General features: G+C 48.1%; 1 protein-coding gene across 1 annotated transcript in view; it reads left to right on the plus strand.

Moving 5' to 3' along the window:
- Positions 1-11194, plus strand: part of SLC1A7 (solute carrier family 1 member 7) — a 48964-nt gene extending 37770 nt beyond the window's left edge. The window contains exons 9-11 of the mRNA XM_029618385.1: positions 5631-5765; positions 8821-8920; positions 10967-11194. Coding sequence (XP_029474245.1) covers positions 5631-5765; positions 8821-8920; positions 10967-11194 — 463 coding nt within the window. The remainder of the gene's footprint in view (positions 1-5630; positions 5766-8820; positions 8921-10966) is intronic.
- Positions 11195-12029: the final 835 nt, after the last annotated feature.

The raw sequence follows: 12029 nt of genomic DNA on the forward strand, positions 1-12029 counted from the left end.
GGAGTAAAAGTGCGCACATGCTCGATGTTCAAATGCACACGCATTGGGTTTTTTTTTCCACCCTGCTCGGCCGCAGAACATGCGTCTGGTCTTAATACGCGGACTCTGCAGCTGCTGAGCACCAAAGAAAAAGAACGTAGGTGGTTTCTCTTAGAGAGCTGGCCCCCGTGGAGGCCAATAGTGGGGTTATTCACACCTGCTGCCTGGTTCTCAGGTGGACAGTTACCGATCTGTCTTAAGTGATACTAGAAGGCATAATTATTACTTAAAATTTGTTGTTTGCTTAATGGCCAAATCTGCTGTAAGCAGAGTACTCTAAAGTCAAATAGAAATTAGACTTATAAATGTAGACACCAATCAACTGTTCAAAATAACCCTGGCAAAGAGGCAATCACAATTAACAAAACAAAAAAGATATATATATATATATATATATATCACCTAAAAGCCAGTTGACCATCTTCTAGAGAGAAGACGTCTTACAGTAAATAGTGTGGTCTCCTAGTCTAGCCAGTCTTTGATGTTTCTGCTGCCTGCTGGAGCCAGAGGTCATGGTACCGGGCATCCGACTCCTTGAATCTGGACGTACCAGCAGAAAACATCAAAGGATGGCCCTGTGGGACGTGTGGCTAGAAGCAACTACATGAAACGGGGTAAAATGCACAAAACAATGACCATGATCTAGATTGATCAGATCTCCATATCTTGGCCTCTTTAACGACCTCCTGTGACCCTTTATATTGCCATTAGATATGTAACGGCACCTGTTGCATCATGAATGTCACCAAAAGACAATATATAAATAGCCAACATACCCAAGGACTTTGCAGCTGACAGCTGGAAACAGCTGCACCTTCACCATACACACTCGTAGCCACAGAGAAATTCACCTGCATAATGGTGAAATGTTTTGACTGTAGAAAACATTGTCTTTGATGTTAGGTAAATGTAGTAGGATCAATAACTGAGTCAATAAAAGTACATGCAGGGTGATTAAAAAAAGGTTACCACTACTCATACGTAAGTTGCTTGCCATCACCATTCATATAGGTCTCCATCTGGTGCTCTCACACATGTCTTTTCCATTACTGGGGCTAGTCATCGTAATTCATTGATTATGGACGCTGTGCTGAGGACCTCCTGATAAATCTGACAGATTTCCAACCTTCTTTAGTAGAACTAATCTTGATGCTTTCTGCAGACAACTGTTGGATATTTTAGCCTTTCCATCCCAAACTAGTAGCTATTCAGCTCAGTTCTATCACTGAAAATTATAACAGTCCTTAGACGAGGTAGCATTTGTTTAAATTATTAGAATCTGCATTCTCCAGATCCCAGGAGTGGGTGAATCAACCTTTTGCAGCCTCATATAGTTTCAGCCTTTCTCTGTGTTTGTTTGCCATGCCTTCTCATACATGTCATTGTTCCAAGAGACTGTTAGTAGCTTACCATGTTCGTTTGCCTTCCCAAGACAGCCTTAGCACAGAATATAGATCAATTATTGCTTCAGGCATTTCTAAAATGGTCAGAAGCCAATTTCTTTTGGCTTGCTGAGTGCTGGCCTATTCTCTGGCCACACGCATCAACAGTTGGAAAAGTCCTGTTGCATGTTTGCTGGCAGATTGAATCTGCTCTCAGTCAAGGAACGCCGTGGGGAATTAAAGGGCGTTTTCAGCAGAGAAATGGAAAATGATTAACAAAACACTTGCACAGTGTGGAAACTTGAACAAGCAAAGTGCTACAGGAACCCAGAGCTGGGACTCTGGCCTACCTCCATGTGCTGGGAAAGGTCCAGGCGGAAGCATCTTAGTGCTTCAGTCCTGAGGACAAAGGCCTCTCCGAGCTTCATTCTGATAATCCCATGCATAGTGGGATCCAGTCTTTGCGGATCACCATCAGATTTTCAAAACATCCACAATAAATATTCATTAAATACATGTATATGCAGTTGCTCTAGCCAGAGGATGCATTTCATACTTTGGTTATTCTCCAAACCAAAAATGTTTGGCGTACGGAGTTGCCATCTAATCCACATCAACTTAAAGAAGCTGATCCACCTGAAACTGCTGCTACAGCTACTGTACGGTTCAGCTAAGTTATTCTGGAAACTGCTCTCTTCCTACTATGCAGGCACTACTGTTGACTTGTTTGTTGTACCATTACTCTGTTTCGCCTGCATCTCTTGCATCGTTCGCTTTTGCTGTTGCATTGATTGGTTTTCTGTAACATGCTCTGATCTCATTTGCTGGAAAAATGTGTAATAAATAAATGCTGCTGATGAGAATGAAGGGGACTCTCTGTTCAGTTAGCACTTCCTTTGGTAAACATATGCAATAAAAGACTAACTATAGTGCTAGCTATGCCCTCGCTGCTTATATTAACTAGGGAAATTGCCTCAGGTTACCATTTTATTGTAAATCACTTTGATTTGTTGTAACGAAAGGCATTTCATCAAATTAAATAAACGCAACTAAACTATGCAGCAAAGTCCATAATTACAATATATTGGAGTCTCCTGGATGACTTCTCTTGTAGACCTACTAAGTCCGTAGCAATCCAGGGGTAGAGGACAATAGTGGATTTCCGGGGGAGGTAAGAAGACACGTGGAGTAGGATTTGCAGAGCTACTGATAGAGTCCATGGGAAAAGCTTTTCCTGAATTTTCTGTATTAAAACTGACCCAAGTGTGACAAACAGAGTGACCAGCAAACAAACTGGCTATGGGTTAATTTTAAATCTTGACTTCAACTTGATTCCAAAGTGGCTTATGCTGGTCCTGGAATGGGCCTTTTTTTAATCACCCCGGTATAGCAGAAAGTCATTCCTGAGGATAAAGTAGAACCCAGGGATCTGCTCAGCAATAGCATCTCCAGGCAAAGCATTCCCAAGCTGCCCCACCACTTCCCAAACAGCTCTGAGAGAGGCATCCGCCCACTGGGCCCCTTTACAGGCATCTGGACTGGCCTCTTCATGAGCTCGCATATCGGCTTTCCCATCTGGGTCTTGATTACCTAACTTGGGGACGAATGACTTGACCTGTCTTGACTTCCTTCTCCGGCTCCATGGCCAGGACTTCTTAGACGTAGCTCCTCTCTTCCTGATGCTCTTGCCGTGGAAATTCCACACTTTTGAACAACTACTGAAAAGGCTGGGACTCCTTGGTAAACACTTAACCGAAACAGAACAGCATAAATAGCAACTACATGCAGGAAAGTCCAGATTTCAGAATAATTTAATCAGACAGAGCCCGTACCTGGCACACAGAGAATGGGTCGGGCATATTAATGATGACACAACTTTCTAGGGACCAAAGACCTTGGTGAATAGCCAGGTTTTCAATTTTTTTCCTGAAGGTCTGGGGCGGCTCTGATGTCCAGTGGTAGGGAATTCCAGAAGGCTGCATTATCAGTCTATCATATTGATACACTAAGTGTATCATGTTTTATGTCTTTTCTAGACTTTGACTATTTTACTGTGACCCGCACTGATCAATTTGAACTGGATTTGCGGGATACAAAAAGATGTAAATAAATAAATATACGAGTGGATTGGCATCCAACCCTTCAAAATCTCTGTAAACTATCCTGAAATGGATGGCTTTGTGGAAAGGTTAAATTGCAACTTAAAATAGATAATAAGAAGAGCCATTAACTGCTTCCCCACCTGCTCTTCACCCACAAAGCTCAACTACTTTTTCACCATTCAAGTTACAGTACAGACGATAGCCATGAGGCATCCTCGACATAGCCCAGGAAGTCTAGGAGGACCCCCATGAGGAATCTTGTTGAGCACATTCTGCTGCAATAAGAATGTCTCAGGCAAGATATAGAGAGGCGGCAAACTGCACAGTCTTGCGGTTATAATCAACAAACCATTAAGCGAACATTTCAATTTGGAAACAACATCCTGGTTCTTCTCTCTAAATTCAAAAGAAAATTAATGGCCCACTGGCAAGGCCATTACGAAATTGTAGGGTAAAAAAGACCGGTGAAATTTCTGGGGTTGAGACTGGACAAAAGGAAGCGTACTCAGCCACTCCACGTAAAGTTGGTGAAAAGTGGACAGATCGGGGGTGTGGCTTAGTCTGCTTAGAGGGTACAACTGATGACCTGGGTCTCAACGCCCTCCTGGGAGGCTGTCCAAGTGGCCTTGTTATAGGGGAAGAATTCACCCCCCCACCTAGAAAAGAGATCTACTTGACTTTCTGGCCTGAAATTGTGATGTATTTTTGGAGAGGCCACAACATAACCATCATATAGCATGGAATTCACACCCAGCCCAGGGTTATGATCTGGTAGAAGCCTTACTGTGAGCCCAAGGCCCACCAAGCTATTTCCCAGGAGATCAAACAAAAGATCAAGCTGGGAAGGGGAGTTGAGATTGCAGTGTGAGCATTCCTCATGAATGGGCTGTTGAGTTTGGTTGCCTTACTGACTTGCTGGCCATGCCGTCTGAAAGGGTGGCTGGGGTCTATTTCATTCCTGCTGAGGCCTGGGTGCTGTTGATAGTTGAGCAGTGGTTCAACCATTTTCTAAAATGTGAGGCTGGAGTAACAGAGGGTGACCCCATTGCAGCTCCGTGTTGGAAGAGCATCTGAGTCTCCTGGGGCAGAGGTTTTTCTCTGTCTCTCTCTCTCTCCCCTCTGGAAACATCTTACAAGGAACAGTGGTCCTAACTGAAACCCTCACTTCTTCTCCTTGGGTCCTTCTTTGGCAAAACCTTTCTCCCACCTTTTTGGAAAGGCTCCCACGCTTGCTGCAGAAAGCTTCAGGAAGGAAGGGCTTTAACTCTCATCCCCTCAGGGAAATAACTGTAACCCCTGCTTGTAACTGCCCTCGGTTTATGCGAGGAGGCGGGGATTTTATAACCTACGGATGTTCTCCGCACATGAAAATAGCTGTGCGCGTGCATTTAATCACAGTCCACCCAGACATTCCAGCACCGCCCACCCCTCCAAAAACACACGTAAAAGTGACACTGACGATAAAATCACCAAAAAATGCATAGTAAACAGCTTCAAGGCTGACCCTCCCACCCGAAAACTACAGGCGAAAGACCCAAGTGCGATTTCAAGTCTGCGACTGGAGTGGAAGGCGTACGAGCACGCGTGTAGCTTACAAAACCCTTCCATGTGTGTGTGCTTTGGAACTCCTCCCTGGAACGCCCTCTTCTTCACCCACATAGTTCACGTGAAATGGTGAAAGTGTGCACCACCTGAAAGTCTGTTTGCCATGCACAAAGGCTGCACATCACCTAAGCTGGAGAAACGCATGTTAAGAGTCTGGAGGGGCAAAGAACCCGCTTCACTGTTTTGTTTGATTAAAACTTCTGTCAGCAGGAAATCATCTCCCAGGTGCGATTTTTGTCTGAGAACTGGAGGGGAAGAGAGGAGAATCCTTTCCAGAACCCCCCCCCATCTCCATCTCCTCCAGGTAGTGGCACCGCTAGGAATGATGGAGCCTTCCCCAGGAGAACTCCCTGCCGATCAGTCCCGGAGCCGGACACAAAGACATTTGGCATTTGCCAAGAGTGATTGTGTCTCAGCTGCACTGAATGAGATATTTAGAAGGGTTTTTTTGGTAAGGTCTCCTCCCCTGTTCATGAGTATCCCTTTCCTTTCTCTTCTGAAGTATCACAGCGACCGCGGCCAGTATCGGAGCAGCGGGGATCCCCCAAGCCGGCCTGGTGACCATGGTCATTGTGCTGACCTCTGTTGGCCTGCCCACAGATGACATCACTTTAATTATCGCAGTGGACTGGGCTCTGTAAGTGATCCGCATGGACTGGCATTGTGCTCCTTCCTCGAAAAGAAAACACTGTGCCAGGATGCACTTTAGCTAGATTTCATCTCTTTACTGCTAAATGCAGCTCCCTGCACAGCCTGCAGGGTGCGCTCTTTTAACTGACCGTGCGTAGGGCAGGAATAGGAGTTTTGCTGGTTGGGGCTCGGGCTGTTTCCTAGGTTACGGCCCCTCTGCATGAGGCAGGAGGAATCGTGACGGCTGAACTGTGACGGGATAACAAAAATACGGACAGGCCCACGTTCCAGCCCAACGCACAGCTTCAGCTTTGCCCTCATTTCAAGGCTCATTATGTGTGAGCGTAAGCCTTACCGCCGATGCAGCCAGGAGCTTTACGCTCACAGAATGTGCGCTGTAAAAACGTGAATACCGCATAGCGCCCTCGCATGGAAATCCCATGCAAATGAGGGCATTAAGTAGTACTCCCCGATGCAGAGAGGCCCGGCCAGGATTTTCAGAGGGCTGGAAAATTAACCCCAGGGTCAGAGATGGAGTTAATGTTTCCAGCGCTACTGCACTGGCACTTAAAACCAGTAAATAAAAAAAAAAAAAAAGCAAAACAACAAAAAAGGGAAGAAAGAAAAGACAAGAACACTTTTCAGATAAGTACTGATTTATGCGGGTAAGTGGCAGCGGCGAATCTTGCCGGATAAGTCAGTACTTACCTGAACTGCAATCCGCCTGTCTAGGACGTCTTCCCTCCCCTTCCCAAGTTATAATGTGCTTTTGGCCTGTGCTGAACGTACACTTTACAGGCAGCCTGCTTTTTTTTTAAAAAATATTTTAATCAGAGCATTAAAACCGTGCGCCGAAATCCAGCGCACAGCGTTTAAATGTCCAGATTGCTGCATGGGCTTGTGAGAGCAGCTGTCAAATGTTTATATGTGAGGTAAACCGATGTCTACCTGCGTAAAAATGCGTTATTAAACCCCTCCCTCCCCCAACCTCAGGGCAGGCACAAGCATGCGTACCGTATCGCAGCGCGCGCGCTTTTACCCATGGAGAAACGGGAGCAGAATTGGGTGGGGGGGGGGGGGGGGGGAGGAGGAAGGGCCCGCACGACTATTTCATTGTGAATTTGCCTTGCGTACTTTTTGCTGCATCCCACGCCCCTGCTGCTACGTGGGTGCTGAGCCCATGGGCTGTGCTGGAGCCATTGCTCCTGGTAGGAGGGAGCGCTGTGCTGGAGCAGGGAGGGAGCTCCTGGAGGAAGGAGCGCTGTGCTGGAGCAGGGAGGGAGCTCCTGGAGGAGGGAGCGCTGTGCTGGAGCAGGGAGGGAGGTCCTGGTAGGAGGGAGCGCTGTGCTGGAGCAGGGAGGGAGCGCCTGGAGGAGGGAGCGCTGTGCTGGAGCAGGGAGGGAGCTCCTGGAGGAGGGAGCGCTGTGCTGGAGCAGGGAGGGAGCTCCTGGAGGAGGGAGCGCTGTGCTGGAGCAGGGAGGGAGCTCCTGGAGGAGGGGGCGCTGTGCTGGAGCAGGGAGGGAGCTCCTGGTAGGAGCGAGCGCTGTGCTGGAGTCATTGCTCCTGGTAGGAGGGAGCGCTGTGCTGGAGCAGGGAGGGAGCTCCTGGAGGAGGGAGCGCTGTGCTGGAGCAGGGAGGGAGCTCCTGGTAGGAGGGAGCGGCGTGCTGGAGCAGGGAGGGAGCTCCTGGAGGAGGGAGCGCTGTGCTGGAGCAGGGAGGGAGCTCCTGGAGGAGGGAGCGGCGTGCTGGAGCAGGGAGGGAGCTCCTGGAGGAGGGAGCGCTGTGCTGGAGCAGGGAGGGAGCTCCTGGAGGAGGGAGCGGTGTGCTGGAGCAGGGACGGAGCTCCTGGAGGAGGGAGCGCTGTGCTGGAGCAGGGAGGGAGCTCCTGGAGGAGGGAGCGCTGTGCTGGAGCAGGGAGGGAGCTCCTGGTAGGAGCGAGCGCTGTGCTGGAGTCATTGCTCCTGGTAGGAGGGAGCGCTGTGCTGGAGCAGGGAGGGAGCTCCTGGAGGAGGGAGCGCTGTGCTGGAGTCATTGCTCCTGGTAGGAGGGAGCGCTGTGCTGGAGCAGGGAGGGAGCTCCTGGAGGAGGGAGCGCTGTGCTGGAGCAGGGACGGAGCTCCTGGGAGGAGGGAGCGGCGTGCTGGAGCAGGGAGGGAGCTCCTGGAGGAGGGAGCGCTGTGCTGGAGCAGGGAGGGAGCTCCTGGAGGAGGGAGCGGCGTGCTGGAGCAGGGAGGGAGCTCCTGGAGGAGGGAGCGCTGTGCTGGAGCAGGGAGGGAGCTCCTGGAGGAGGGAGCGGCGTGCTGGAGCAGGGACGGAGCTCCTGGAGGAGGGAGCGCTGTGCTGGAGCAGGGAGGGAGCTCCTGGAGGAGGGAGTGGCGTGCTGGAGCAGGGAGGGAGCGCCTGGAGGAGGGAGCGCTGTGCTGGAGCAGGGACGGAGCTCCTGGTAGGAGGGAGCGGCGTGCTGGAACCATTGCTCCTGGTAGGAGGGAGCGCTGTGCTGGAGCAGGGAGGGAGCTCCTGGAGGAAGGAGCGCTGTGCTGGAGCAGGGAGGGAGCTCCTGGAGGAGGGAGCGCTGTGCTGGAGCAGGGAGGGAGCGCCTGGAGGAGGGAGCGCTGTGCTGGAGCTGCCACCAATAGGTAAATTGGAGCGAAGTTGCATGACCGAAGAGTCACATAGAGTGCCAAATACTCTTGCACTGGCCCTGCCTTCTTTTATGCAGATTTTCAAAGTAAGCATCTAAATATAGACCTTAAAATTACACCTGCTCCCGTATAAATCCGCTTGGAAACTTCTAGTTTCATACCAGCAGACTTTAGCATATGGGGGTCATTTGAAAACACCCCTTCCCCATTGCTATGATGGCCACAGAATATGTTATTGGGGAGGCGAAAGGGGACAAGGCCCTGTGACTCCTTACAATATCAAATACAATGGAAAATAGAATGGAAACAATGCAAGAAACAGAATTAAAACCCTACATTTATATTACTTCTTGGTAAAACTCTAAAATTACCAGGTGCTAGGTGCTAACTGCTTACTGAAATGCCTTCTTTGATTTGTCAGCGACAGATTTCGAACAATGATCAACGTGCTGGGGGATGCCTTGGCAGCTGGGATTATGGCTCATGTCTGCAGAAAGGACTTTGCGGTGCAGAGTGATGAGGTGAGAGGTCTGAAGTGCAGTCCTTAGCTGATAAAATCACTGTGTCACCCTGAGCTCCTCCAGCTGCAGGCCTGGCTGCTCTCTTACTAATAAGAAGATAAGAATCCCCATTCTGGGTCAGATTGAGGGTCCATCAAGCCCAGCATCCTGTTTCCAACAGTGGCCACTCCAGGTCACAAGTACCTGGCAGGATCCCAAACAGTAAATAGATCCCATGCTGCTAATGCCCAGGGATAAGCAGTGGCTTTCCCAAGTCTTCTTGGTTAATAATGGTTTATGGACTTCTCCTCCAGGACCTTGTCCAAACCTGTTTTAAACCCAGTATGCTGACTGCCTTTACCACATCCTCCAGCAATGAATTCCAGAGCTTAATTGTGCTTGAGTGAAAAATAATTTTCTCTGATTTTGTTTTGAATGTGCTACTTACTAATGTCATGGATTGTCCCCTAGTCTATGTATTTTTTGAAAAAGAAATTATACATATTTACCCAATTTCCAGAGCACATTTGCTCAGATAATTAGTTCAACTCACACAGTTTTTTTCCTTTTGTAATATCATTAACTTTCTGACAATCAGGGTACAGATACTGATCTCTATTCCTCAGGTTTACCTTTGGAACTAGGACACACCCTTCTAGTCCTTACTTGACAGCATTGTCATTGGGGACTAATCAATAAACCTGTGGATAAGTTCTCTATCAATACATAATCAATACATCTGTGGATAAGTACTCTACCAATAAATAATCAATAAACCTGTGGATAAGTTCTCTATCAATACATAATCAATACATCTGTGGATAAGTACTCTACCAATAAATAATCAATAAACCTGTGGATAAGTTCTCTATCAATAAATAATCAATAAACCTGTGGATAAGTTCTCTATTGCCAGTCAATTGCCTGTGGGTCTCTCTCTTTATATAATTTGCTGTGCTTGTGTGCTGATCACTCTGTGTGTCACACTCCAAAAAGCATTATTGTATTGCCTTTCTGGGAACTTTCATGTTTGATTTCATTTCCTTAGGTGTCCTGTCAGTATCCCACCAACAATTGTCTCTTAACAATCTTAATCCAACACAACAAACAACAAAAATTATTTTCTCATAGGACATTTAAAAAAATCGGAGAAAGTTCTTTTTCACTCAATGCACAATTAAGTTCTGGAATTCATTGCTGGAGGATGTGGTTAGGGAAGTTAGTGTAGCTGGGTTTAAAAAAGGTTTGGATAATTTCCTGGAGAAGAAATCCATAAACTGCTGTTGATCAATAGGGAATAGCCATTGCTATTACTGGCATCAGTAGCATGGGATAGACTTAGTGTTTGGGTAGTTGCAGCCTGAATTGGCCACTGTTGGAAACATGATGCTGGGCTTGATGGACCCTTGGGCTGATCCAGGATGGCAGCTTCTTAGGTTCTTACGTGAAGATGGCAATTTTCTGCATGTTTCACATAGGTAGCCATATGTTTGCATGTAAAACAGGATTCTGAATGAACCTTTGAGTGGGTGAAAGAATGTGTGCTACCTAGCAACGTGTGGGCTTCTATCCACCGGGAGAACTGCACGCGCTGTGTACGGCGTTTGCACTTTCAACTGCTGAGAACAGGAGCATTTCTGGAGGCAGAATGCGACTGTATGCAGGTCAACGCATTTCTTTCCAGCCGTTTGTGATGGGCCCTTATTCTAGTCAATTAATAATCCCCATGGCAGAGGACTCTCTCGCCAGACAATTACCTGTGACCCAAGTTAGATGTCCCGAGCTAATGATGAAGTCAGCCTCATCTTGGCATTAGAGCCCTCTATAAAGGCAGCTCGAATGTTTAGAAGTGGCCTTTGAAAGAAACCTTACCTTCATTTTGTTCCAATGGTTCTCCCCATTTCTGCTTCAGGTGCGACATTTCCCGCTGAGATCTGCTGTGAGATCGTGCCTTTTAGAGCCTGCATGTGGTCTACTGATAGACTTCCCCTCTCTGTTGCATTATTATGACCACTTATAGCACAAGAAAAAGTGATAGGAACTGGATTTTTTTTGTCCCGTTTCTAGGTCCCTTCAGTCTGTGAAACCAAACCCATCAGTGCCCACCAGATCATGGCCTACCAGAGAAATGGAGCCCCAGAAGGCACGAACAGTTTGCACACGGCAAAAGCGGAACGGGGGTTTCCTCCTATAGAGGTGGAGCAGGAAGACAGCCCAGCGGGGAACCGTGACGAGAGAGCCACCAACAAGGACCATTGTAGCATCGAAATCAACGAACTGGTGACCAATGTGTAACCTAACCCGGAAGCGCAGCTGCCGGTCGTGCTCCGACAGTACCTGGATGTTGATGGGCTAGACTAGCCCACAGTTGGTTTTCGGTAGCCCTGAACAGGGGAAATGAAGTGCTGGTAGCTCTTGGGTGTATATATCCAAGAGACAGAGAACCAGCTGGCAGTAGTCAGAAAGGGCATTGTCTGAAGAAGAAAGCAGTTAGTGTTTCGGCAACTATTTTTTTTTTTTTTACTTGGCAAGTAGCCAAAAGGGCATCCTTTTTATTTATGTATTTATTTATTGTGAGTTGGGCCAGGTAAAGTCTGTTGGGAGGAGGAGGGAGGGCACAGGAGTCCATGATATAAAACCACTGGTTTCCAGCCCCAGCTTCACCCTCCTCCACTGAGGACATCAAGGAGCAATAAACATCTCAAGCAAGTGCGAAGGAACATCCTTCAGTTGCATTCCTGACTTCCTAAGGAAAGGAACCGGGGCCGTCTCCCTTGAAACTGAATGTACTGTAGCCAGGTAGGGAAAGGAAGAATTTAATAAACCACTGGTTTGCACGTAGCTAGGATTAGTCTTCCCCATGTGCATCACTTTGCACTTGTCCACATTACATTTTACTTGCCATTTAGACCCCTGTAACGAACGGCCCCTCCGCTCATTAGCATTAAGCCCTGGGTGACTCATGCAGAGTGGGGGGAGGTTACCTTTGGGGGGGGGGGGCTGGCATGGCCGTCCCCCTGCAGCGGTCACCAGAGAGAGCCTGGCCAGTCCCTTAGGGTTTGCTGAAGTTAGGAGGCAGTGAGGGTTTTTTTCTGAGCTGGTGTTCCAGGGTCGGCTCATTGGGGTTTCC

This window comes from Rhinatrema bivittatum, chromosome 10, assembly GCF_901001135.1.
Source record: "Rhinatrema bivittatum chromosome 10, aRhiBiv1.1, whole genome shotgun sequence".
In the NCBI taxonomy this organism is placed as follows: Eukaryota; Metazoa; Chordata; class Amphibia; order Gymnophiona; family Rhinatrematidae; genus Rhinatrema; species Rhinatrema bivittatum.